The sequence below is a fragment of the Lepidochelys kempii genome, chromosome 1, assembly GCF_965140285.1.
Source record: "Lepidochelys kempii isolate rLepKem1 chromosome 1, rLepKem1.hap1, whole genome shotgun sequence".
Classification (NCBI taxonomy): domain Eukaryota; kingdom Metazoa; phylum Chordata; order Testudines; family Cheloniidae; genus Lepidochelys; species Lepidochelys kempii.
The window spans coordinates 336,731,965-336,755,163 of NC_136380.1; the positions used below are offsets into that span (position 1 = coordinate 336,731,965).

A 23,199-nucleotide genomic window follows, 5' to 3' on the forward strand; every position below is an offset into this window, starting at 1 on the left:
ATGCCTAATTTCAAGCATGAGAATAGTTGCACAGACAGTTCTTTCACACTTTTTCCAGTGGGGCTGCTCCCAAGGTCAAAGCTAGGCATGTGCTTAAGTACCTTGCTGAATCATGGCCCAAATGCAAGGTGCTGAAAAAGACATAACAGGATGGATAATGTACAAGTGCAAGTGCAGGAAGCTTATGCAGTGGGATTCATTCCCTGAGCATCCATAACATTTTCTCTCTCCTCAGTTTCCCAATTCAGCATTTTTCATGTCACTCGCTACCATTACTAAAGCAAGACAACACCTTTTTTGTGTCAGATGGAAGCAAATTTAGATCTGAAATGAGGGACATCCCTTCCAATTGGGGGAGTCAATTGGATCATTAACCTTTTTTGGAGATCACCTCAGGTCTTTTGCTTTTAGAAATGTACGCAACTTTTCCAGCTCCTCGCTATTTTCTATGTCATTTCTTCCTTTTTAACCATCCACTTTCCATCTCCCTACTCAGCCATTATTGGAAGTCCGATATATCCACAACCACAAATCCAGATGGCAGAAAGAGGCAGTTAAGTTGGACAGGAGGTCTACCATCTGCCAGCTTTTTCTATAAATGAACTGAGAAACAAGCTGGAGTGGAGTGGAAGTTCTGGGCACTTCGAGCAAATGTCAAGAGGAGGCTATGTTGTTAAATACTCTACTTAAAGCAAGCATATAATACTTACATCTTGGCCCCGGTTTGTCCTCTGAAAGGCCCATGTAAATGTGAAGGAAGCATTTTTGGAGATAATGTGAGTGTAAGATTGTTTCTCCTTCGTCCTGCCCCAGGATTCCACCACATTCGTGTTTTTTCTATTAACATCCTAAAAATATACACAGGAGAGTTAAAAACAATACTGTGGAACGAAGCTGTGAAATATTAAATGCCAGTGTGTTACAGTTATAGCTATGAGGCCTTAGCAACTCCACAGAGTTACACTGTGGGTGAGTGGCAGAATCAGGAATAGAACCCAACTTTTCTGAGTGCAATGCCCATGCTCTGTATCCTGAACCACGATACTATTATACTTGTGGGGTCAAACCCCGATCATATTGAAGTCAATGGGAGTTTTGCCAATGGATTGAATGACGCAGAATTTAGTCCATTGTCATTTTCTTTAAAATAATCAGATAACAGAAAAGAACAGGATCATTACCATGAGTGATGGAGAAGCCCTGGGAGAGCAGCAGTTAAATACTTCTTCAAGGGCACTGCAGATATTAAACTAATGCCACACTTACTCTTCGTGATAATAAACCTAACCCAGCTAATTCATGCCCATATACAACTATGAAAGAGATATGTGGAAGACCAAGATCATATCCCTCTGCCATACAAACAGAGGTCTCACTTACCACCATAAAGTATATCACGCAATCTGCCGAACAGATGGTCTCAAAAATAAAAGTAATTCGTCCTAGTTCTGCCCCGGTTGCCCCTGTCACTGATGTTGGAGGTCTGTTTAACAGATAGGAAATGAAATATTTAACAGGTGCTCTAAGGACACCCAGCACTCAATTATGCCAATTGTTTTTTTAATCAACAGGAGAGGTGAAGAAATTCACTCACATGAAACCTGTCCTAATGTAACTGGTTTTCGTTCTGATATCACTATTTCAATTCAGGGGGTGATTTTTCATTATTCTTTTACAATGAACATACAGTTTTACCTGTCTGGATCCCTGGGGCAGTCCAGTCAGCTGTCAGGGCTCTTCAGGCCTAATGCCTGGGGTGCTCTCTCCAGCCCAGTTTCTATTCAAGCAAAAAGCATTTGCAGGTTTCCAAGCAGGCTCAGTTAGTGTGTCTCATTGGGCCTCTTTGCACGGGCTTCCTGCCCAGCCACTGCTGCTCCCCCATAAGTCCCATGCAGACATGCACACAGCTGTGAGGACTGGCAGCCACAGCCCGTTCCACATGGAGCTCTGTCCACAATTTCTGGGGTTTCTCTCCAGCTCCCTGCTGCCATGTGGTTCCCACCTCCAAACAGAGGCTGGCCACTTCCCGTTTCGGACCTTCCTCCTTACCTGGCCAGGGGAAGGGGAAAGTGCATGGGGAGGAGGCTAATGGGAAACATAATCCCTGCATAGCCAGGAAAAAGGGGATGTACGGTGGGGAGGGGGCTCACGGGAATTGTAGTCCCCTGCTTTGCAGCTCCATCACATGTTAAAGAACACCCTTCTTCCTAGTGAAGGCAAGACCCTTGTGAAGGAGAGCTGATTGTGCATGTCAGAGAGGACACACACACATTCAGAGACACTGTGATCTCTCTCATGGAGACTTTTCTTTTGCCTTTCTTGTTTGTTGTCATCCCTTAATTTAAAATAAAAGTCAGTCATATGGCTGCTCATTATGTATGGGAATACATCAGACCACTGACTTCAGTAGGACTGCTTATGTATGTAAGCCCTGCAGGGTCACAGCCTAGGGCCTGATTCAGATCTCATTGGTTTGACTTCAGTGGAATTGCATCTGATTTGCTCCAGCCTAACTGAGAGCACAATATGGCCCTTAGTCACTGGCCAAGGCCTTGATTCTGTTATGATGCGCAATGACTTCACTCCATGCAGTTGTAAGAAGAATCCTGATTGCAGATTCAATGCTTATGTTGTCAACAGTCCCAATCACGATAAAATACTGGATAATGAGTTACTTATGGATGATCTGGTACTGGAGAACCAGGCTTGGTCTATGCTACCACTTACATCGGTATAACTTATGTCACTCCGGAGTATGAATAAGCCATCCCTTTGAGCAACGTAAGTTGCACCAACCTAAGTACTGGTGTGAACAGCGCTATGTTGGCAGGAGAGCTTTTCTACTGACATAACTCCTGCCTCTCGTGGAGGAGGATTTATTATGCTGATGGGAGAGCTCTCTCCTGTCAGCATAGAGTGTCCTCACCAGATGCACTATAGCAGCGCAGCTGCATCGGTGCAGCTGGACCACGGTAGCACTTCTAGTGTAGTAACTTTCTTTCCATTGTATTCCAAGCATAAGCCAATGTGAAACAGGTACAAGAGGAGAATACAAGAAAAATTGACAAAGAAACTATGTTCCTTACTTAAATCCTGGGATATGCAGGTTCAGGATAAGATAATCATTGTCAGAGCCCCCTGCCCCACTCTGGATGTGATCACCAGCCACCTCCCAGCCTGCAAAGGAAAGGCCATTTTTTGTACAAGAAACAGGCAGTTTACTTAAATATCTAAGTCTCTCTATATAATGTACTTTTCAAAATTATTTAGTAAATACATTATTTTTTAAAAATCTTTAGAATAAATTGTAAAGTCCTAATAAACTGTTTTAAAAGAAAGGTAATTAAGAACGGCTATCAGCTAACATAAGAATGGCCGTACTGGGTCAGTCCAATGGTCCATCTAGCCCAGTATCCCATTTTCCAGCAATGGCCAGTGCCAGGTGCTTTAGAGAGAATGAACAGAACAGGGCAATTATCGAATGATCCATCCCCTATTGTCCAGTCCCAGCTTCTGACAGTCAGAGAGTTAGAGACCCGCGGAGCATAGGGTTGCATCCCTGAACATCTTGGCTAATAGCCATTGATGGACCTATCCTCCGTGAACTGATCTAATTCTTTTTTTTTTTAAACACACTTATACTTTTGGCCTTCACAACAGCCCCTTGCAGCGAATTCCACTGTTTGATTGTGCATTGTGGGAAGAAGAACTCCCTTATGTTTGTTTTAAACCCACTGCTTATTAATTTTATTGGGTGACCCATGTCTCTTGTGTTATGTGAAAGAGTAAATAATACTTCCCTATTCACTTTCTCCACACCAGTCATGATTTTATAGTCTTCTCTCATATCCCCACCTTAGTCATCTCTTTTCTAAGCTGAACAGTTCCAGTCTTTTTAATCAGTCCTTGTATGGAACGGCTTCCATATCTGTAATCAATTGTGTTGCCCTTTTCTATACCTTTTTTTCAAGTTTAATATTTCTTCTTTGAATTGGGGTAATCAGACCTGTATGCAGTTTAGAGCTGTGGAGGATTTATATAGTGGCATTATGATATTTTCTGTCTTATTATATATCTCTTTCCTCAAGGTTCCTACCATTCCGTTATGCTTTTTGACTGCCGCTGCACATCGAGCAAATGTTTTCAGAGAACTATCCACAATGACTCCAAGATCTTTTTTTTTTTTTGAGTGGTAATAGCTAACTGAGAGCCCATCGTTTTCCTGCATCTCCTGGAAGTTAGCTATTCATTGTCAATTTCATGTGCAAATGTTACCATGAAGTCATGATTTATCAAAGCAATTGAAATTCTATGGGGTGTGATGTACAAAAGGTCCGACTACATGATCATAGTGGTCCCTTCTGTCCTTAAAATCTACAGATACGTGGAAGTCCATCCCTATTCAGCAAAGTACATAAGCACTTTAAGTTAAGCATGCGCTTCTGCGTTTTGCTGAACCAAGGACTGAATTACATCATCCTAGCAGCCTTAGCATGTAAAATAGAGAACAGTTGTTCACCAGGACCCTTATACAAACAAGAACAATTCCTCACAGGCACTAGTAGGAGGATGGGTTGGAAAATTTTTGAACGGGAATATTTTCACAGGGGTTCTGTGACGGCTCTCTGCTGCCATCTCAGCACGCATGCAGGGAGACTGCTTTGAAGGCACTAGGCTGGCTTGATGCAAAGATTGAAAATTTTGTATGTTTTCAAAAGCACTAATAAAATGTCCTTGAAAGTCACAGTGATCATGAAGCATTAGGTAAGACACAAATGGAGAAAACCAAAAACAGAACTCAGAGAGGACTTTTTTTCTAAAATAGACCTTTAGATGCATAACAGTGTACTATGGGCCAGATGCTCAGCTGGTATAAATTGGTGGAACTCCAGGGAAGTCAACAGAGCCAAAATGTTTACACTAGTTGAGGCTATTTATTTTCTCCTTTTTGGTTTTCAGCAAGTTCTATGTCTATTAGAGGTATTAAATCCTTTTGCAGTGAGAGGAAGAAAAGGAGCTGCATGTCGGAATGAACTGCATAAAGCACATATATTCACTGGGATAGGCACTCAAATACTTCGGTGAGTGGCACCCATGAAAGACAGACAAGTAATAAGACAGAAAGACCAACTCACCATTCATTCCATCACACTTTGAATTGCCAACATTAAAACAAGAAGACTTCATATTGACCGGCAGAACATTCCACCATCTATATTCAAGCCCGAGAGCTGGTTCAGTCCCAGCAGGGCAGGCCTTGCATTCTACAGGAAGAAAAAGGCAGGAAAAGAAAATTACACACAAAAAGCAAATATCAAATACAGTGCTTTAAACAAACTCCATAACCATTTGTGTTTCATTCAGGGCAGCTGTGAGTAAATCTGAAGACACAGTTCAAAAGGAACATTAATCCCTTTAAAAATGAACAGCCAATGGCCGCACAGAATCAGACCTGTAGAACTTTCTCCCAGCTGGGATGACAGAGGCCTCATTGCTGACAATACTTTGAATCAGATTAGCTGGACCAATGAACTGTAGGGAACAAACAGGCACCGGCAGCGGGATGGACTAAACCAGGGATCGGCAACCTTTGGCATGCGGCCCGCCAGGGTAAGCCCCTGCTGGGCCGGGCCGGTTTGTTTACCTGCCGCGTCCGCAGGCTCAGACAATCGCAGATCCCACTGGCTGTGGTTCGCTGCTCCAGGCCACAGGGGGCTGCGGGAAGCGGCGCGGGCTGAGGGATGTGATGGCCACTGCTTCCCGCAGCCCCCATTGGCCTGGAGCGGCAAACTGCAGCCAGTGGGAGCTGCGATCGGCCAAACCTGCGGACGCAGCAGGTAAACAAACTGACCCAGCCCACCAGGGGCTTACCCTGGTGGGCCATGGGCCAAAGGTTGCCAATCCCTGGACTAGACAGAATGTTTTGTCTGCAGTGGTAATGATTCCATTCTCAGAGAGCTTAAAAAATAAACTTTAAATATGTGCATACCAGCCAAGAGACATAGCCAGGAGATGTCACAGTAAATAATGGCAGCAATACATTATAACAAAGCATTCTGGGGATCAACTAGGACACTCCTGTTCTTCATGTTCTCCATCTCTCTCTTCCTTCCCCAACCCTGCTCCCATGTCCTTTAACCAATAATTATTTTACAAACCAGAACACTGACTGACAGGGACACATCACAGAAATGTAGGCCACACACAAACAAGTGACAGCCTCCAGAAAAACAAGCAAAGTCTGTCTGCGTCTAACTGCCATAAGTTATTGAGAAGATGTATTCACCAGATAAAAGACCTCATACCTTTTGTTCCATCCGAAATCATGCCCTGAGGGCAAGGAGCACAGGAAGATGATCCGTTGTTGTAAAACCCAGGGTTGCATGGTGGACAATCCTTCTTCTCTCCAGAAGGAGGCAGTTTCAACGCATCAGGAAGATCCTCCCTGCAGATTTTAGGCTCTATCCATTTGTACATTATCTGAGTCTGAAATTGAAAGGTATTTGAGTCACACATTAAATTAGATGGCGTTAGGACTCAAAGCTTGTTAAGTTCCTAATTAATGTTCACCTGAAGGAGCTGGGTGTTTTCGGTGGGACCCAGGCATGACAAAATGAAAACCAATCAGATCGTTTTGGACAATAATGTTAAGTAAATACAAGGGAGTCATGGGAGGAGAGAGGAGACTGGGTTCACAGATGACTCCAAGATTTTAGGCCATAAAAGCAAAGCAAAGGTTTGACTGTGAGGAGTGTTAGTGGAGTCAGAAACATGGGACAAAGAGGACTTTTTACCTAGGAGAAGGATTCAGTGTCTGAAGCATTCAGTAGAAGCAAGTTATGGTGTAGCCAGGATCCGAGACAGTCAAGGCAGGCAGATAAAGAAGAGTCTGACAGGGTAGGATGTCATTTTATCACACATACATCACACACACAAGCTCATGCATACCCACACTCATCCCTGGGTCATTTGACAAAACTGCTAGGTTCACACTGCTGAAATCAATCACACAAGGACTACTGCAATCACCTCGGCTACGCTTCCTGAATCCCTACACTCTAACCTCCAGCAGGTCCAGCAGCACAGACTGCTTTCTCACTCCAGTAGCATCACCCCATCCCTCTGTCACCTTCATTATAAACTCTCCTTGCACTCTCTCCACTCTAATCCCATGATCTCATAGCCTCCTTCTGCTCTACGCTTCTCTGTATCCCCTCCCATAAGTTAGGATTCTTCACCACTGGAAACAATGGGCCTCTTTTGCACTTTGGATGCCACATCTGGAGCTTTCTTCACCTCCCCATTTTCTCCTACACATGGAAGCCATCATCTTCCAGCGTGGATGCCTGAAGACAGGAGCCTAAATCCATGGCGAGGCACCAAAATAAGTGACCTGATTTTCAAGAGGCCAAGCATCTGTTGTTATTATTATTATCATTATTATTCATTGTTTGTATTGCAATAGCAGGCAAAGGCCCAAATCAAGATCAGCACCCCACTGTGCAAGGCGCCGTACATACAAGAATCCACAGCTTTCCTCTGATGAGCTTACAATATAATTTAAAACTAGATGCAAAAAGTGAGTGTAATAAGCAATATGAGGAAAGGATGAGAGTAATGGTAATAAGATTGCACAGTTACGTAGGCTGCCCATGTGCACAACTTGACAGCTACAAATCAGGTGAAAGTATGTTTCTCTTCTATTAACAAATAAATAACAGTTATCTCCGCTTGCCATTTCCATCACTAGGGACCTGACCCAAAACTCACTGATGTCAGTCAGTCTTTCCAATGGGCTTTGGATCAGACCTTAATTAGTTGATTTCTTTTAGGCACTGCAGCAGATCTCCATTGACTTCCAATTTGAATATGTTGGCTTTAATCACTTTCCCTCTTTAAACTGGGCTTTAAAAACAAAAACTTTCTATTTTTCCTGGAGCATTTTATAGACTTTTTTCTGTGAAGTGTTTGGAATGCTCTGTATGAAGAACACATACAAAGAATACTTCCTCCCCCCGCCCCCCCGTTTTGAAAACTGAGCACGTTTTGAGGCATTTGTACATGAGAACTTCACAAGCTGAACATCATCTCAGCACATGCCTATACTTTGAAAAATGCTGAATTTCTCTTCAACCCTTATTTAGAAGGGAGACGAAATCAGGTAGCATGAGCCGCCTTTTCCTGAACCCCCAGGATTGACTTATGTGCAGTGAAATTTTATTTGTTCATTTGACGTACAGCTCAGACTGTGCTATTCGATCCCCCATGAGCAGACTTGAGTCCATGCAAAGCTCAGCCACCATCCCAAGGGTTCCTAATGGACAGATCATTGCAGGATTTTGGTTTCAGGATTTCATTAGGCCAGAGATTCCCAAATGTTGTTTTGCTGGGTCCCGCTTCAGAAAGTCACATCCCACCATGAATGCCCCCGTCTTTCTAAGAAACAGTGTTTCCACAGATGCCTGGGGTCCAGAAGCCCATCCGGCTGGGGCACCCTGCTGCTCCCCAGCCCAGGACATGTTCTGGGCATGCAGCCCCAGCAGGAAACAGACAGATAGGCTTGCACTCCTTTCCTCATGTCCCTGGGATCCCTAGAATCACTCACAGAATCACTCCTCTGGCCCTGGTGCGATCTCCAGCACTTACCTGTAAGAGGCTGTGTGTGCACGGAAGAATTACCTCCCAGATAGGGAGAGGGGGAGCACACTTATGTATCAATCTCTAGAGAGGCAAGCAAGCTGGAATGCGCCCCTCCCCACCTTCTACATAGGGGGAGGCCACATCCCCTCCCACCTCACCTCTCTCCTCCTGTTGCCCCATGACATTCCTGCATGTACCCCAGAACTTGGCAGTCCTGCAATCAGCCATGTACTGCTAGCTGTAAACCAAACATCGCATAGCTAGGAATAATTTTAGGTCTTTGTGAGACAAGGTCAGACAGCTGCATATTTGCAGTTTGTTAATTAGAAAGGGAGGACGGGATAGAAAGTTATGGAAGAGACTGAGTGGATAGCGACCTTGGTTTTGGGTGCCCCTGACATATTGTTGTTATGGCTAGAAATACTAGAAATGTTTTGAGACAATGAGTAGTTTGGGTGACCCAGTAGAGATTGGGAGAATTGGGACCCAGTAGAGATTCTTATGCTGACCCGCTAGGACAGGGGTGGCCAACCTGAGTCTGAAAAGGAGCCAGAATTTACCAAAGAGCCACAGTAATAGGTCAGCAGCCCCCCATCCACTACCCCCCTCCAGCCCCCAGCACCTCCCACCCAGGGGCAGTACCACCAATCAGTGTCTCCCCATCCTTCCCCATGCCTCCCGCCCGCCGCAATCAGCTGGTTTGCAGTGCACAGGAAGCTCTGGTGGGGAAGGGGGAGGAGCGAGGGCATGGCAGGCTTGGGAGAAGGGGCAGGGATCTTGGGGGGAGGGGGGAAGTGGTGCCAGGACCTGGGGCAGAGTAGGAGGTTGAGCAGTGAGCACCCCCCCCCGGTACATTGGAAAGTTAGCATCTGTAGCTCCAGCCTCTGAGTCAGCACCTATGCAAGGAGCCGCATATTAACCTCTGAAGAGCCACATATGGCTCTGGAGCCACAGGTTGGCCACCCCTGCACTAGGAGTCACTGTAGATATGTTTTGTTAGAGTTAGCTATAACAGATTAGGTAAAAGTAAATACCTCACAGCAGTCCAAGGGAGCTTTTCTTCCAGAAAGGAGCCGACATCTAAACTCCTCATCAGCTGGATGGAAAGCGGGCCCCTGGAAGTCTGGCTGGTGATCACTCAAAACCATCTCAGACTTTGGGTAACTATATCTGGGATGTCCTAAACCTATTGCTTATGTCTGTGTGCTTTATATCTAATAAATTGTCATTTTAGATAAGAGCACGCTTACTTGTATTAATATTTCATCAGACAGAATTGCTGTGTTCCCATTGATTTATTCCTGACACTGCCTGGAGTGAAATGTTTAAATTTGCTTTGAAAATCCTGGGTAACAGATTTGGCAAGCCAGCCAGGAGTGGTGGAGAAGAAGGAATAACTGATAAGTGGTTTGTTTGTTTGTTTTGTAGGAGAGGAAGACGCCCCTGGGTAAGGAAGATTGGTCCCCAAGGGGTAACCAAGGAGAGGAAGAATGGGTAGAGGTCAGGCCCTTTACTCCTGGCCAGGCTAGAGCCGCAGGAAAATTGGTTGGCCTGTTAACCCACAGCACAGCTCTGGGATGGCCAGCAACGATAGCTGGCCCCCCTGGTCTCACTTTGGCGGATGTGACAGAAAGTCCCACTTTCCTCTCCAAGCCAGGATAAGGACTAGGGCTAGGGGTCCCCAGATGCTTTGGCCGACAGAGCCCCAATTCAAGATTTGTTGTTGCTGTCTGCACTTTCCTTGGCTTAGGTTTTCCTTTCTCCCTAAGTCGTTCTTTTCCCACGCCTCTTCTCTCTACTTCTTTTCCCTCCCGCTCCTTCTGCCCTCTCCTCCTCCTCTCCTGCTTTTTTCTTTTTGATCTTCCAGTCTGGCTGGAGTCGAAGGAGGAGACTCAGCTACTGAGAAGAATCCTTATTACTGAAGAAACAAGAAAAAAAATTTAACTAGTCAGGTCTCTGCTGCCCCCCCTACCCCGTATTAACCTTGTTGTGCCCACCTGGGGGAGGGGGAGGCATGCCCAACAGTTGGAAAACTAATGCCTTATGCATTAGATTCAATAGCTCAAGAGAAGAAAACTAGATATGTTCCAAAGTGGATAAATATATACAGGACTCAATTTGGCAACATTTTAAATGTTAGGCCACCCATCTCATGTACATCTCTCTTTACCTCTCTGGAGACGACTGTCACAATAGAAGACAACTGCCATGTAGTACCAGGGGAATTCCGAGGTAAATATGCAGGACTTTTTGTGTTCGAAGCTGCAGTGCAGTTGGCATGGCCTTATGGACTTGCCAGCATATTGTTATTTCTGCAGCAGGTGTGCTGGTCATTTAAAACAAAACACTACTATTACTAATAGCTCTTATATAAAGACTCCATGCAACTGAGTAAACGTTACACCCACAAGTAATCCCATTGAACTCAATGTGCATATGAATTTAGCCAATCAGGTTGGGATTTTCAAAGGAGAAAGTCAATGAAACCCACTGGGAATTGGGTGGCTAAATCCCTTAGGCCCCTTTGAAAACCTCAAGTTCATGAAAAGACTTCCATTAACTTCAACAGGCTTTTGAGCAGTCTCTTAGGACAGTGGTTCTCAACCAGGGTACGCATACTGCTTGGAGTACGCAGAGGTCTTCCAGGGTGTACATCAACTCATCTGGATATTTGCCAAGTTTTACAACAGGCTACATAAAAAGCACTAGCGAAGTCAGCACAAACCAAAATTTCATACAGACAATGACTTCTTTATCCTGCTCTATACCCTGAAATGTAATTGTGATGAGTTAATTTGACAGTAGTTTGAGGGAAAGGTTATCAAGAAGGCAGGAGTGGTGGACTCGGAGGTCGGCGTTGGGAGGCTAATCAAAGCAACTGACTTTTGAGGAGGGACTTGAATTTCACAGATCAATTACAGCGCAATCTGCAGGAGATGGCAATTACAGGCTGCTACCTTGGGGTGTAGTGGTAAATGCTATTTATTTACTAAGTCATTAGAAAGAGGTTGCAGAGTACAGGTACCATGTGATTTGAAGTGTGTGTGTGATAAGTCAACGTTACACATGCTGCCATGTTCTGAAAGTGAATGTTCTAATATGATTTTTCTTAAAGCAGGTGCAGGTACAAAGAGGGGTATAATCAGCTGCCAACCTTAGGCGGAAAGGCTCCATCTTGTTAGCAGGTGTTGCTCCAGCTGGCCATCAATTAAGTGGATTTTGACGACTTCCTGAGGCAGATGACTTGCTACCCCCAACCCTGTATCTAAGGGAGATGGGAGGGCCTCTAGAGGTCAGAGGATCTAGGGTTTGGGGAAAGTAGTTCTGAAGGATCAACTCTCAGATCAGACCAGTTTCTGCAAGAGCTGCAGGGGAAAATGCTGCAATGAGCAGCTGCTTCAACCTCTAAATCCAACCTACAGAGCTTTGGCAAAGGAGTTCCCATGAGACTAGGGGTGATGGGAATGAGAATAAAGCCACACAACCGGCACTTTCCTAATGCAGCTCACCCTCTAATAGATCCAGTAGATCTGATTGCCCTAGGCTTAAACTATCTAGCCCTAGTCAATGAATCCTCAAGATGCTCCTATGAGGCACGCATATGCTGTTATTTCTATCAAGGCCCTGATTTTGCAAACACCTATGCTCATGAGTCATCCCAATGACCCAGTCAGACTGATCACACATGCAAGTGTTTAAAAGATTAGGATCTCCCATACTATGATGATAGATGTCTTAGAAAAACCTAAGAGCAATGAACATTTACAGATGGATAAACTGATAGAGAGTGTGGTTAAGGGACTTGCCCGAGGCCACTAAGAGAGTCAGTGTTGGAAGCAGGACAAGAACTCAGAAATTAAGGGCTCCCTGTCCTGTGTTCAGGCCAGTAGATCACAAATGGCTCAATGAACTGGCAAATAATATGAATCAGAGTGAACATGTGACTTACCTTTCCTTCCTTATCACACAGCGTATGGATCTGGAAAAAGTCTTTATTCGTACAAGGAGGACGCTCTGTACATTGACTGGATCCTTCATCTGAAAAGGAAGGATGAGGAACAGAGTGGTCAATGATTTCCAAAGGGCTGAAAATCAAGGTATCCAGCCAGACTGTAAGATGGGACAGGAAAAATGCTAATTCAGGAACAAAAATAAATTCACTGGGATTTTCAAAGGAGCCTATGTGAATTAGGCACCCCAAACCCACGGAAGTCCAGTGGGTTCCTTTCACAAGCTCAGCCATTACTTGTACTGTCTGATACTCTGCTTTGGCACACACTGACCATCCATACAGTCAGACCAGCACCTAAACCTTTTTCTCTGCAATAACTGTAAACCCCAATTTGCATCAATCATGCAAGCACTATAATCAAATTCTTATCTGATAACAAATGAAAACTACTTGTCTGTCCCTTCAGAAACATTTTACTGTGCTGGGGCCAGGACTTGTTTCCACTGAAGTCAACTGCAAAATTCCCATTAACTTCAATGGGAGGAGGCACAAGTCCCTAATCAGTGTCCATACTAATGTTAGCAGTTAACATGATAGGAGACATTTCTGGCAGATAATCAGTTCTCTATACAAAATGTTGATCTATAAGAAAAAGAACTGTAGAAGCTAATTAGTCTGCAAGAGCAATGGAGCAAATGGGCAGTATTTGAGATAACATCACAGTATTGTGTGTGTATATGCATCAAATATGCTACTTATACACAGTATATGCAACAAACAAACTATTTGACTTCACTTTCATGGCCTATCCCCATGCTACCTATCATTTCTCATATGCTGACACTGATGAGGCCTCAGCTGGAGTACTCTGTCCAGTTCTGGACACCACGCTTAAGGAAAGATGTGGACAAATTGGAGAATCCAGAGGAGAGCAACAAAAATGATAAAGGGCTTAGACAACCTGACTTGTGAGGAACGGTTAAAAAAACTGGGCACATTTAGTCTTGAGAAAAGAAGACTCGGTGGGGACCTGATACCAGTCTTCAACTATGTTAAGGGCTGTTATAAATAGGAGGAGGATTGATTGTTCTCTAAATCCACTGAAGGTAAGAGGAGAAGAAATGGGCTTAACGCCTGCAGCAAAGGGGATTCAGGTTAGATATTAGGTAAAACTGTCTAACTGTAAGGGTAGTTAAGCTCTGGAACAGGCTTCCAAGGGAGGTTGTGGAATCCCCGTCATTGAAGGTTTTTAAGAACAGATTGGACAAACACCTGTCAGGGATGGTCTAGGGTATACTTGGGCCTGCCTCAGTTCAGGGATTGGATTGGGTGACTTCCCGAGGTCCCTTCCAGCCCTTCAATTCTATGATTCTGTGCTGACTTCTGCCATCCAATCAGATCTCCCAATACAAGGAGGGGTCGACCAGGTGACTCTTTGAATAAGAGATCTCCAGGAAACACTCAGGAGCTGAAGGAAGCAGTGGGGAGCTGCAAGTGAATCAGTACTGAACAAATGCCTCAGATTGGCTTGGGGTGTTTGGGGGTTACCATCATTTGGAGGAAATCTAAAACCAGTGCCATTGAAGATCTCATGGTGCTTTCTGTTGAAGCATGGGAGTTATAAAGTACCCTGGCCAAATTCCAGTGTGAGCCATTATAAGTTGCCAACATAAATTCCCTCTGCAGTTTCAGATGGGCACCATATTAATCTTCGTTTTGTGTCCCAATCTCTTCTGACTACATTTTAGCGGTTGGCAAAGTGATTCTCGTGTATGTACAGAGCTCCATAAAAGAACGCAGAGCTGATAATAATACTGAAGCAGACACATGTTCGTGTATTCTTTTTGGCTCATGCCCTGTACCTGCATAATGTGTTTCTTCACTACAGTTGGTACATTCCTTAGCTCCTTTCTCTGAGTAGGTATTTCTGGGACACACCCGGCAATTGGAAGACCCTGGCTTATCACTGAATGTACCAGGTTTGCATGGAAAGCATTCAGATGTATACGCAACTCCTATAAAGCAAAGCACAGATTAAGCACATAAATAGGCACAAAAATAGAGAGCAGCAGTACCTGCAACTCCTGCCTACACAGTTGTTTTGGGGAAAACAGACACTGTATATAACACCACTGAACAGTCGCAAACAATCATTGCTAGTTTGAGTCCGCTGGACTTTGCTAACTGAGACTCTGGTTCTGCAATCCTTACCCAGGCCAAACTCCCATTCCCTTCAATGAGAGTTTGATCTGGATGAGCATTACCTTATAAGAAACTAAGGGCTTATCTATACTTGGAAATTTACCAACATAGCTATTCTAGAATATTACAGTAAATTTCCAAGTGTACACAAGTCCTGAGTGTTTTATAATGTAATGGACTATTTTAGAATAATAATTCTGTAACACTTCTTCAGTATTAGTCCCCACTCTGATTCTGAAATAGCTATTTTGGTACATTTCCAAGAGCAGACAAACCCAGTTGTAATAAAGGTCTTCTATGCTGTGCTGTTGCAGACAGCCTGAGTTGTTTTTTTCTTCTACAATTCCAATCTTCCCCAGCAGGCGTCACCATTTACTAATTAATTCCGTGCATCATATTTCTCAGGACACCAGTGGACTAAATATTTTCCTAGAGATTTGAAAAAGTAAAACAGAATACATGGAATAATTACTAGCAAGAAAGAAGGAAGGAAGGAAGGAAGGAAGGAAGGAAGGAAGGTTTACTGTGATTATGATGTCACATGTTTTCTCCCAAAACAAAGTATATGTCCTTAAAGACAGTGGCTGGAATAAAACATCAATTATTACTGCAATGTACATTAGACAGTTTAGTTATTAGCTGATAGTGTGATATTCCATACCTTCAATTGTGATGTTTTTCACCAGAACAGGTTTCACCACTTTAGAACCCATAAGAATCCCTGTTGTTCTCCAATATAATATATTAGTCCCTGATTTCAAAGATACCTGCAACAACAAAAGAATGATATTTCGCATCATCTTTCGATCGACCCCTGCTCAACGTTGTTCTTTTATCTCCTAGTACGTGTCACTCATTTCAGTGACTCATTTTCCTCACATCCTTGGAGCATTTGGGGATTCTGTGGGTCAACTGCTTTGTAAGTCACGGGCTGTAGGAGGCACAGATAGGTAAGGAAGGTGCAGCAGTGCCCTCTCTACGAAGGGCAGACACAGGTCTTATGGAGGTGCTGGAGGCAGGGCGGCTCTGGCACCTCCCTTGAAGAAGTGCACTGCAAGTTCCCCTGAGCCAACAGGAAGCAGTGCAGGGCAAAGAGTCGTGTGCCTACCCCGATCCAGCCAACTCACAGCTGGAGGTGCCCAGCACACCAGGAGTGCACAGCGTTCCCCTGGTGCTTGTGCTCAGTCATTTTTAACTCTACTCTGTTCCAGATCTAGGATCTTAATCCATCAGTTTGTTTCTACAGTCGCACAATTCACCTTTTAAAAAACAGGGTCCAGTATTTTAACAAGCCACACTTTTACGTGAGTTCTGCTATATGGGTTGGGATTTTCAAAAGTTCTCAGCCTTGGCCTATCTCTGCTCCCATTTACCAAGGCCTTGATGGCACTAGAGAGTTGTGCCATTTTTGTATTGGTATGGTTGTTCCCTATGGGAAAGAGAATAAGCTACACCAGGATAAGGCACTTGTATACCAGTATAATCGCAGCCACACTCGGGCTGCACTGGTATAACTATCTTGAGACAAAATTCGCCCTCCTAACCGACAGTTAGATGGGTGCCATTTTCAAGTGCAGAACAGGCCCAAGCAGGGTTAGGGTTAGGTTAACACTGAGCACTTTTCCAAACCTCATGCTTTGTGTTTACTTAAGGTGAGGAATTATAAAGGAGCTACTGAGCAAAGAGCCAGGGATGGTGCTAGCCCATTGGAGGCCCTAAGCAGGAATATTTTGTGTGTGCCCCCCCCCACGCTCCCAGCAATACTAAAATAGGCAAATTCTTGTAAAAAACTGAATAGCCCCCCCCCCCCCCCACACACACACACACAGCCCTTGAGTTGCTTGGGGCCCTAACCAATTGCTGATGCCTAGCATCAGCTCTGCAAACAGCCCAGCCAGGCTCACAGACAGGTAAACTAAAAGCTGCATTCCTGTTAGAGTCTGAACAGAAAGCACTCCAGAGTGAAACCCACCAGTGGGAGGCCTTGTCTACATTAGAAAGGGCTTGCCGCTCGTGGAGCTATACCTGCAAACCCTCCTAGTGGAGACAGAGCTTATACCAGTCCCCTGAACAAAAGGACTCTTTGGTGTCTACTCTGGAGCTTTTGCCATCACAGCTATGTCAATCAGGGGTATGATTTTTTTCACCCTCCTAACCCATATAGCTATGCCAGCAAAACATTTTGGGTAGCCCAAGCCTCAGTCTGGGGGTTGATGAGGGATGAAATTTGTTCACCACAAATAAACTCAGGGCTAGTTTACATGCTCTGGGCACGGACTGAACATAACTCGTGCAGAAACCAATTTACTTAAATGAGTGCGGGCCCCCTACTGGGGACCTCCAATCTGATTTGAGAGGAGCTGCACATGGAGCGGTTGCACTAATTCAACTAAACTGTGTGACACAGGGGCAGAAAGGGTTACACAACTAGCAGGCTAATTGACCCAGATTCAACCTTTAGAGACATATTAGTAGATAATGTTTGTGTTTGTGTGTGTTTACATGTATACTGTTAGAGGTTAACAATGTAACCAAACAATTCCTGTCTGTCATTGTATTCTGTTAATTCAGAGATCAAAAGGAGATATTAACATTTAAATGAACTGAATGTAGTAGAAAGAATGAGGAGGACTTGTAGCACCTTAGAGACGAACAAATTTATTTGAGCAAAAGCTTTCGTTGGCTAAAACCTACTTCATCAGATGCATGTGATATCACTATCTTGATTTCTCTTTGAAGTATATAGCAAATCACCTGCAAATGGTGGGAGATAGGCAACTGCCCTATATTAATCCATGTAGCTAACTACTGGTAATGTTTAGGAAATAGGAGGTTACTTCGAAGACACTATTGTTCACCCAAGAACTGCATGCAGTCAAGAGGCCGCCCGGAAAATGTATAAAGGGCTTTTGGGACCTGATCCTTTCATCTCAAATCTGCTCATGCTTTGTCAAGGGAAGTCTGAGCCACAAGACTGAGATCTCCAGTTTCACTGATATTGAACATTGGACTGAACCTATGAACTAATGCTGAAAGAACTCTTTGCAACTCTAAAGCTCACCATCTCTGCTATGAAACTGACCTAAGAACTATATTCCTGTCTGGTTGTATAATGAGTTTTTAACCAATATTCTCTCTTTCTTTACTTTTTTAAATAAATTTTAGTTTAGTTCATAAGAATTAGCTGTAAGCATGTATTTGGGTAAGAGCTGAAATATTAATTAACTTGGTGGGTAATGTGTCCGATCCTTTGGGATTGGTAGAACTTTTTCATATGATGAACAAGATTTTCAATAATCCTCATCATATTTGATGTGGCTGTCTGGGAGGAGGACCCAGGCTGGGTTGCTTTAAGGGAACTGTGTTTTTGGCTTCTGGGCAACCAGTAAGGTGTTATAGAAGCTGTTTTGTTGCTGGCTTGGTAAATCTAAGTATTTGGGGATTGTCTGCCCCCATTCTTTGCAGTTTGCCCTAATTGAGCAAACTCAGCCAGGCACCCCTGGGACCCCAGTCACAACTGGTTTTCAAACTGCTCAGAAAAAACAGTGGAGCCCAGCCCCTAGAAATGCACTTGAAAATAAAAGGCAAAATCCTATTCTCAAATGTGCACACACAACGCCGGTGAACTGCAGTGTCATTCACATGGCAGGGAACAATCTACTGTGCAAGTGAATGAGCAAGCGTTTTGGAAGATATGGATCACAATGAATGGGAGCGCCCTGTGGAATTTGGATTCCCATATATCTACCTGATTTCTTAAAGAGTCTTATTCAGTGAAGTCTGTGGGAAGGCCTGCATAGACTTGAACAGGCTTTGGATCAGGCCCTCAGAGCACACATCAGCTGAGAGCACACATCTCTTGCTCCTGAGAGAAGCTGTGCTCCCTTCACAGCCATTGAATTCACAGGATGTGGCCCTCCCTTGCTCACATCTCATAAGAATCGATGTTAATTTATAAACAAAAGGAAAGCGCTGTGGAGTGACACTTAGCACTTACGGAATGAAAGCCCCATTCGCCGTTGTCTGTTAATTTCACCCATTTGTCAGCCGTGGAGTCCATCTCTTTGCACTGATCATTTTGAATCTGTCAATTAAAAACAGTGATCACAATCAGATATCTGGTTAAGTGTCTTAGTCAGGACACACCGCAGAAGGATGCCTGTAGACTAAAGGCAGTGTGATTCTGCTGTCTGTCCCCCTCTCACCGCATTCAGGACAGGGGCTGTGTTACTTGTTGCAAAGGACATCCAGAAAATACATGCAAAATCACTAGCAGTCTAAGAGAGGGCTTCCAAATATAGTGCTAAATTCCCCGCTCTGCCTGAGGAGAACGGATTGAAACAGGGATGGACCACCTCTCAGCTGAGTGCCTTAGCCACTGAGCTAAAAGTATGGAAGAGGGTCTCCGTCTCATGCTGCTGCTTTGTGTAGACCTAGGTGGCCTCTGAGCAGGCCTAACAGTTCGCATCACACTATGGGATACTCTGATGTGGGTCTCTCTCCAGCTCACCTATTGAAGTTGTTCCACTTTAACTGAATAATTAAATACCAACTTAGAAAGTGCAAGAATCCCCCTATAGCCCAGCTGTTAAAACACTTATCTGAGAAGCAGCAAATCCCTGTTCCAATCTCTTCTCAGGCAGAGCGGGATTTGAACCTGGGGTCTTCCACCTCCCCAGGGAATACCCTCTAGAGCAGTGGTTCTCAAAGCCAGTCCACTGCTTGTTCAGGGAAAGCCCCTGGCGGGCTGGGGCAGTTTCTTTACCTGCCATGTCCGCAGGTTCGGCCGATCGCAGCTCCCACTGGCTGCGGTTCGCCGCTCCAAGCCAATGGATGATGCGGGAAGGGCGGCCAGCACATCCCTTGGCCCACGCCGCTTCCCGCAGCCCCCATTGGCCTGGAGCAGCAAACCGCGGCCAGTGGGAGCCACGATCGGCCAAACCTGAGGACACGGCAGGTAAACAAACCGGTCCGACACGCCAGGGGCTTTCCCTGAACAAGCAGCGGACTGGCTTTGAGAACCACTGGTCTAGAGCACCTCCTGGTGCTGCTATTTTAGGTAGAGATAGGTGCCTCTGAGCATACCTGTCAGATTAGGCTCCATGGGTGAGTTAAGGGGAGGAAAACCTATTTTTCCCTGGTTTGTGGATCAAACTGAGGCTTCGGTAGGTGACAGGCGTCCAGATGCCTAGAGTGGGGCAGCAGTGCATGTGCCCAGAGGCACAGACTTGGACACCGAGGGAACTTTTACTGTAAACAAACAGGTGCTGAGTGAGTTTAGGCACCCACAGGCTAGTGTGGCAGCTGAGCAGGGATTTTGCCTAAAACTGGGCACCTAAAACTGGGGGTTAGGCGCCTAAATACCCTTGTGGAGCTGTGTCATTGTCGCTCTATGCCTCAGTTTCCCATCTTTAAAGTGGGGTTAATGGGGCTGCCCTATCTCACAGGGTTGTGGGGAGTTTAAATATGTGAAAAGATTATGAGGTATTCAGATACCATGGGGGCCATATAAATATCTAAGACAGATAGATTCTATACCTAAATTATAGGGGGATGCTGATGTAATGATGAAAAATATTTAATCAACAATGTATTCTGGGGAAAAGTGCATTCTTAAAGCCCCTGAAGTGCAGAGCATCAGGATGAAAATCTGGCTGCCAAGTTACAATTATTTGGTTAATGGCTTTTAAAATGACAGCCTGCTAATTGATACATATAAAGGGAACGACAAATGTAAGGAGGTGACCAACCATCAGCGCTATGTTGATAAGAGCAAATAATATGTGGGAAGCAGCTTTCAGACCTAGTGCTCCAATAAACAACATTTTTGCTCCTCTGCATGAGAAAATCAATCACTAGTCAGTCAAGAAACCACAGGGAGGATCATATTCGGCTACATGCATCTGGCAGTAAAAGCATATTTTGCTGCTTACTTCTTATGAATCAGACAGGACATATGATAAAAAGCGAAAGAGGTTTAATAATACAGTATGCACTTTCTATTATCACAGTGCAGTAGATTTTATTAAAGTAACAGGCACAGCAATAAAGGGCCTCGGGCATCGAAATCAAGCTATTTTTTGTCTTCCTCTCTTATCTTTTATATAGAGGCTTTCATCCCAGCATCTCAAAATACCGTAAAAACATTAATTAAGGCCTAGCACCGCTGTGAAATAGCATGACAGTGCTTTGCAGATGGCAATGACTCACCCGCCAGAGACAGCAAGAGAAAGTCGGTGACGGAGGAGATGGACAATTTCCAGCACACTCAGAGAAGCAGTCGTGATAGCCTGTATCCGCAAAAAGAAAAGGAGTACTTGTGGCACCTTAGAGACCAACAAAATTTTTTGAGCATAAGCTTTCGTGCAGCTCACGAAAGCTTATGCTCAAATAAATTTGTTGGTCTCTAAGGTGCCACAAGTACTCCTTTTCTTTATTCTGAGCTGCCATCTCTCTCTGTTTTAAGTCCTCATTTGCCCCCTTCTCAACATTCAGCAGCAAATGTAACATTGACAGGCAAAGCGAGATAGCTCAGGCTAGAATCTTTCAAAGCACAAAAATGATTTATAAATCCCATTGAAAATCAATGGGATCTGCACTCCTAAGTCTTTTTATCATTATTATTTGGATAGGAGCCCCAGTCATGGACCAGGTCCCCACTGTGCTAGGTGATGTACAAACACAGAACAAAAAGATGATCCCTGCCCCAAGGAGCTTAGAATGGCAATGTTGGTCACCACGATAGGCAGTGGTCTCTGTAATTTGTCAAGTTTGTCAAGTTTTTTGTGGGCATCACAAGGAGAGTTTTAAAGGAGGGATTTGAAGGTGGATAATGAGGTAGCTTTGTGGATGGTTACAGGAAGGAACAACTCTCAAGTATGAGAGGAAGCTTGAGAGAAAGCACACAAGGCGCTTGTCTGAGGAAGTACCAAATGGACAGTGAAAGCTGCATGGAACTTTTTTGAAAATCCCAATCTTAAACCTCAGAAACAGCTCACTTTTCATCCATCTCTCTGCATGGTAGTGACACAGACTGATCCTTTCCCAAAAATGGAGACCAAGATTTCCAAAAGTGGCTAGTGATTTTGGGTTTTGAGTGCCCAATTTGAGACGCAGAAAGCACGTTCATAGTACTTTCTGAAAATTAGACCCCTTAAAGGTGTCTCAGATCAGACACCCAAAAATGGAGACATCCAAAATCACTAGCCATTTCTGAAACTTTTGGATTAAGCTGCCACCTGTATGACACTGAGATTCTCATTCCCAGAATGTTGTAAGGATATTTCACATATTTAGAGTCCCACACAACTCTCTGTGTAAATAATGCTGGCCAAACTAGATTATATTTTTTCAAGTTAAAGGGAATCTGGACAAGAGTTCATCAGCAATTTTTCAACACATTTTTTTTTGGGGTGGGATGGGGTGTCAAAAAAGGCTATTTGTTGAAACCTAAACTATTGGCACAGGAGGGTCAGATTTGACGGATTTCCTGGCTTGAAAACAACATTGAGGAAAAAAGTTTCAAAACTGTTTCATTTCAATATTTTCAAAACTGACCCATATTTCTGGTTCTATACAACTTTTCGTTTTGAAATTTCAGCTGATCAGACTAAAGAAAAGGTTAAAGAAAAAAGGGCTAAATTGAAACAAGACATTTGAATGGTTCTGAACCAAAAAAAAAAAAAAGTTTCAGTTTTTCGGTTTGTAACTATTTTCAAGATTCTGACTTTTCATCCTGATTTGAGACAGGACAAAATTTTGATCTCTCGAAAGCATTTGTGGGATGGGAAAACCATTTCTCACCAGCTCTACTCTAGACCCAAACTTAAGAGCCTTCCTCATGCCTCATGGTGTCCTCCACACAGAGTGACCTTGCACGCATCACGCATGCAGTGTGATGTAGCACATATGGGGCCATTTTGTTATAAAATATTATCTCCTCCATGCGCATTTGGAGATCAGATGGAATCATCCCGTGGGCATAGCTGGTCCTGGGACATGAAATGCATGCCTTGCATACACAGATGGCACGCTGCTGATAGCACTGTGCAAACTGTAGACCAGAGGTGGGCAAACTACGGCCCGTGGGCCACATCTGGCCCGCAGGACTCTCCTGCCTGGCCCCTGAGCTCCCGGCCGGGGAGGCTCACCCCCGGCCCCTCCCCTGCTGTCCCCCTCCCCCGCAGCCTCAGCTCACTGCGCCACCAGTGCTCTGGCCCACCGGTCCTGCCGGGCAGTGCAGCGGCATGGCTGGTTCCAGCATGGTAAGGGGGCGGGGAGTGGGGGATTCCAGGGGGCAGTCAGGGGACAGGGAGATGGGGGGGTTGGATTGGCATGGGAGTCCCAGGGGGCCTGTCAGGGGGCGGGGGTGTGGATAGAGGTCCGGGCAGTCAGGGGACAAGGAG

General features: G+C 44.6%; 1 protein-coding gene across 2 annotated transcripts in view; it reads right to left on the reverse strand.

Moving 5' to 3' along the window:
- ELAPOR2 (endosome-lysosome associated apoptosis and autophagy regulator family member 2) overlaps positions 1-23,199 on the reverse strand; it is a 139,788-nt gene that overhangs the window by 28,351 nt on the left and 88,238 nt on the right. For both annotated transcript variants that reach the window (XM_073328674.2, XM_073328675.2), the window contains exons 5-13: positions 18,792-18,878; positions 15,456-15,561; positions 14,455-14,607; positions 12,590-12,678; positions 6,306-6,486; positions 5,136-5,264; positions 3,087-3,177; positions 1,381-1,483; positions 711-848 (exon numbers count right to left, since the gene is read on the reverse strand). In XM_073328674.2, coding sequence (XP_073184775.2) covers positions 711-848; positions 1,381-1,483; positions 3,087-3,177; positions 5,136-5,264; positions 6,306-6,486; positions 12,590-12,678; positions 14,455-14,607; positions 15,456-15,561; positions 18,792-18,878 — 1,077 coding nt within the window. The remainder of the gene's footprint in view (positions 1-710; positions 849-1,380; positions 1,484-3,086; positions 3,178-5,135; positions 5,265-6,305; positions 6,487-12,589; positions 12,679-14,454; positions 14,608-15,455; positions 15,562-18,791; positions 18,879-23,199) is intronic.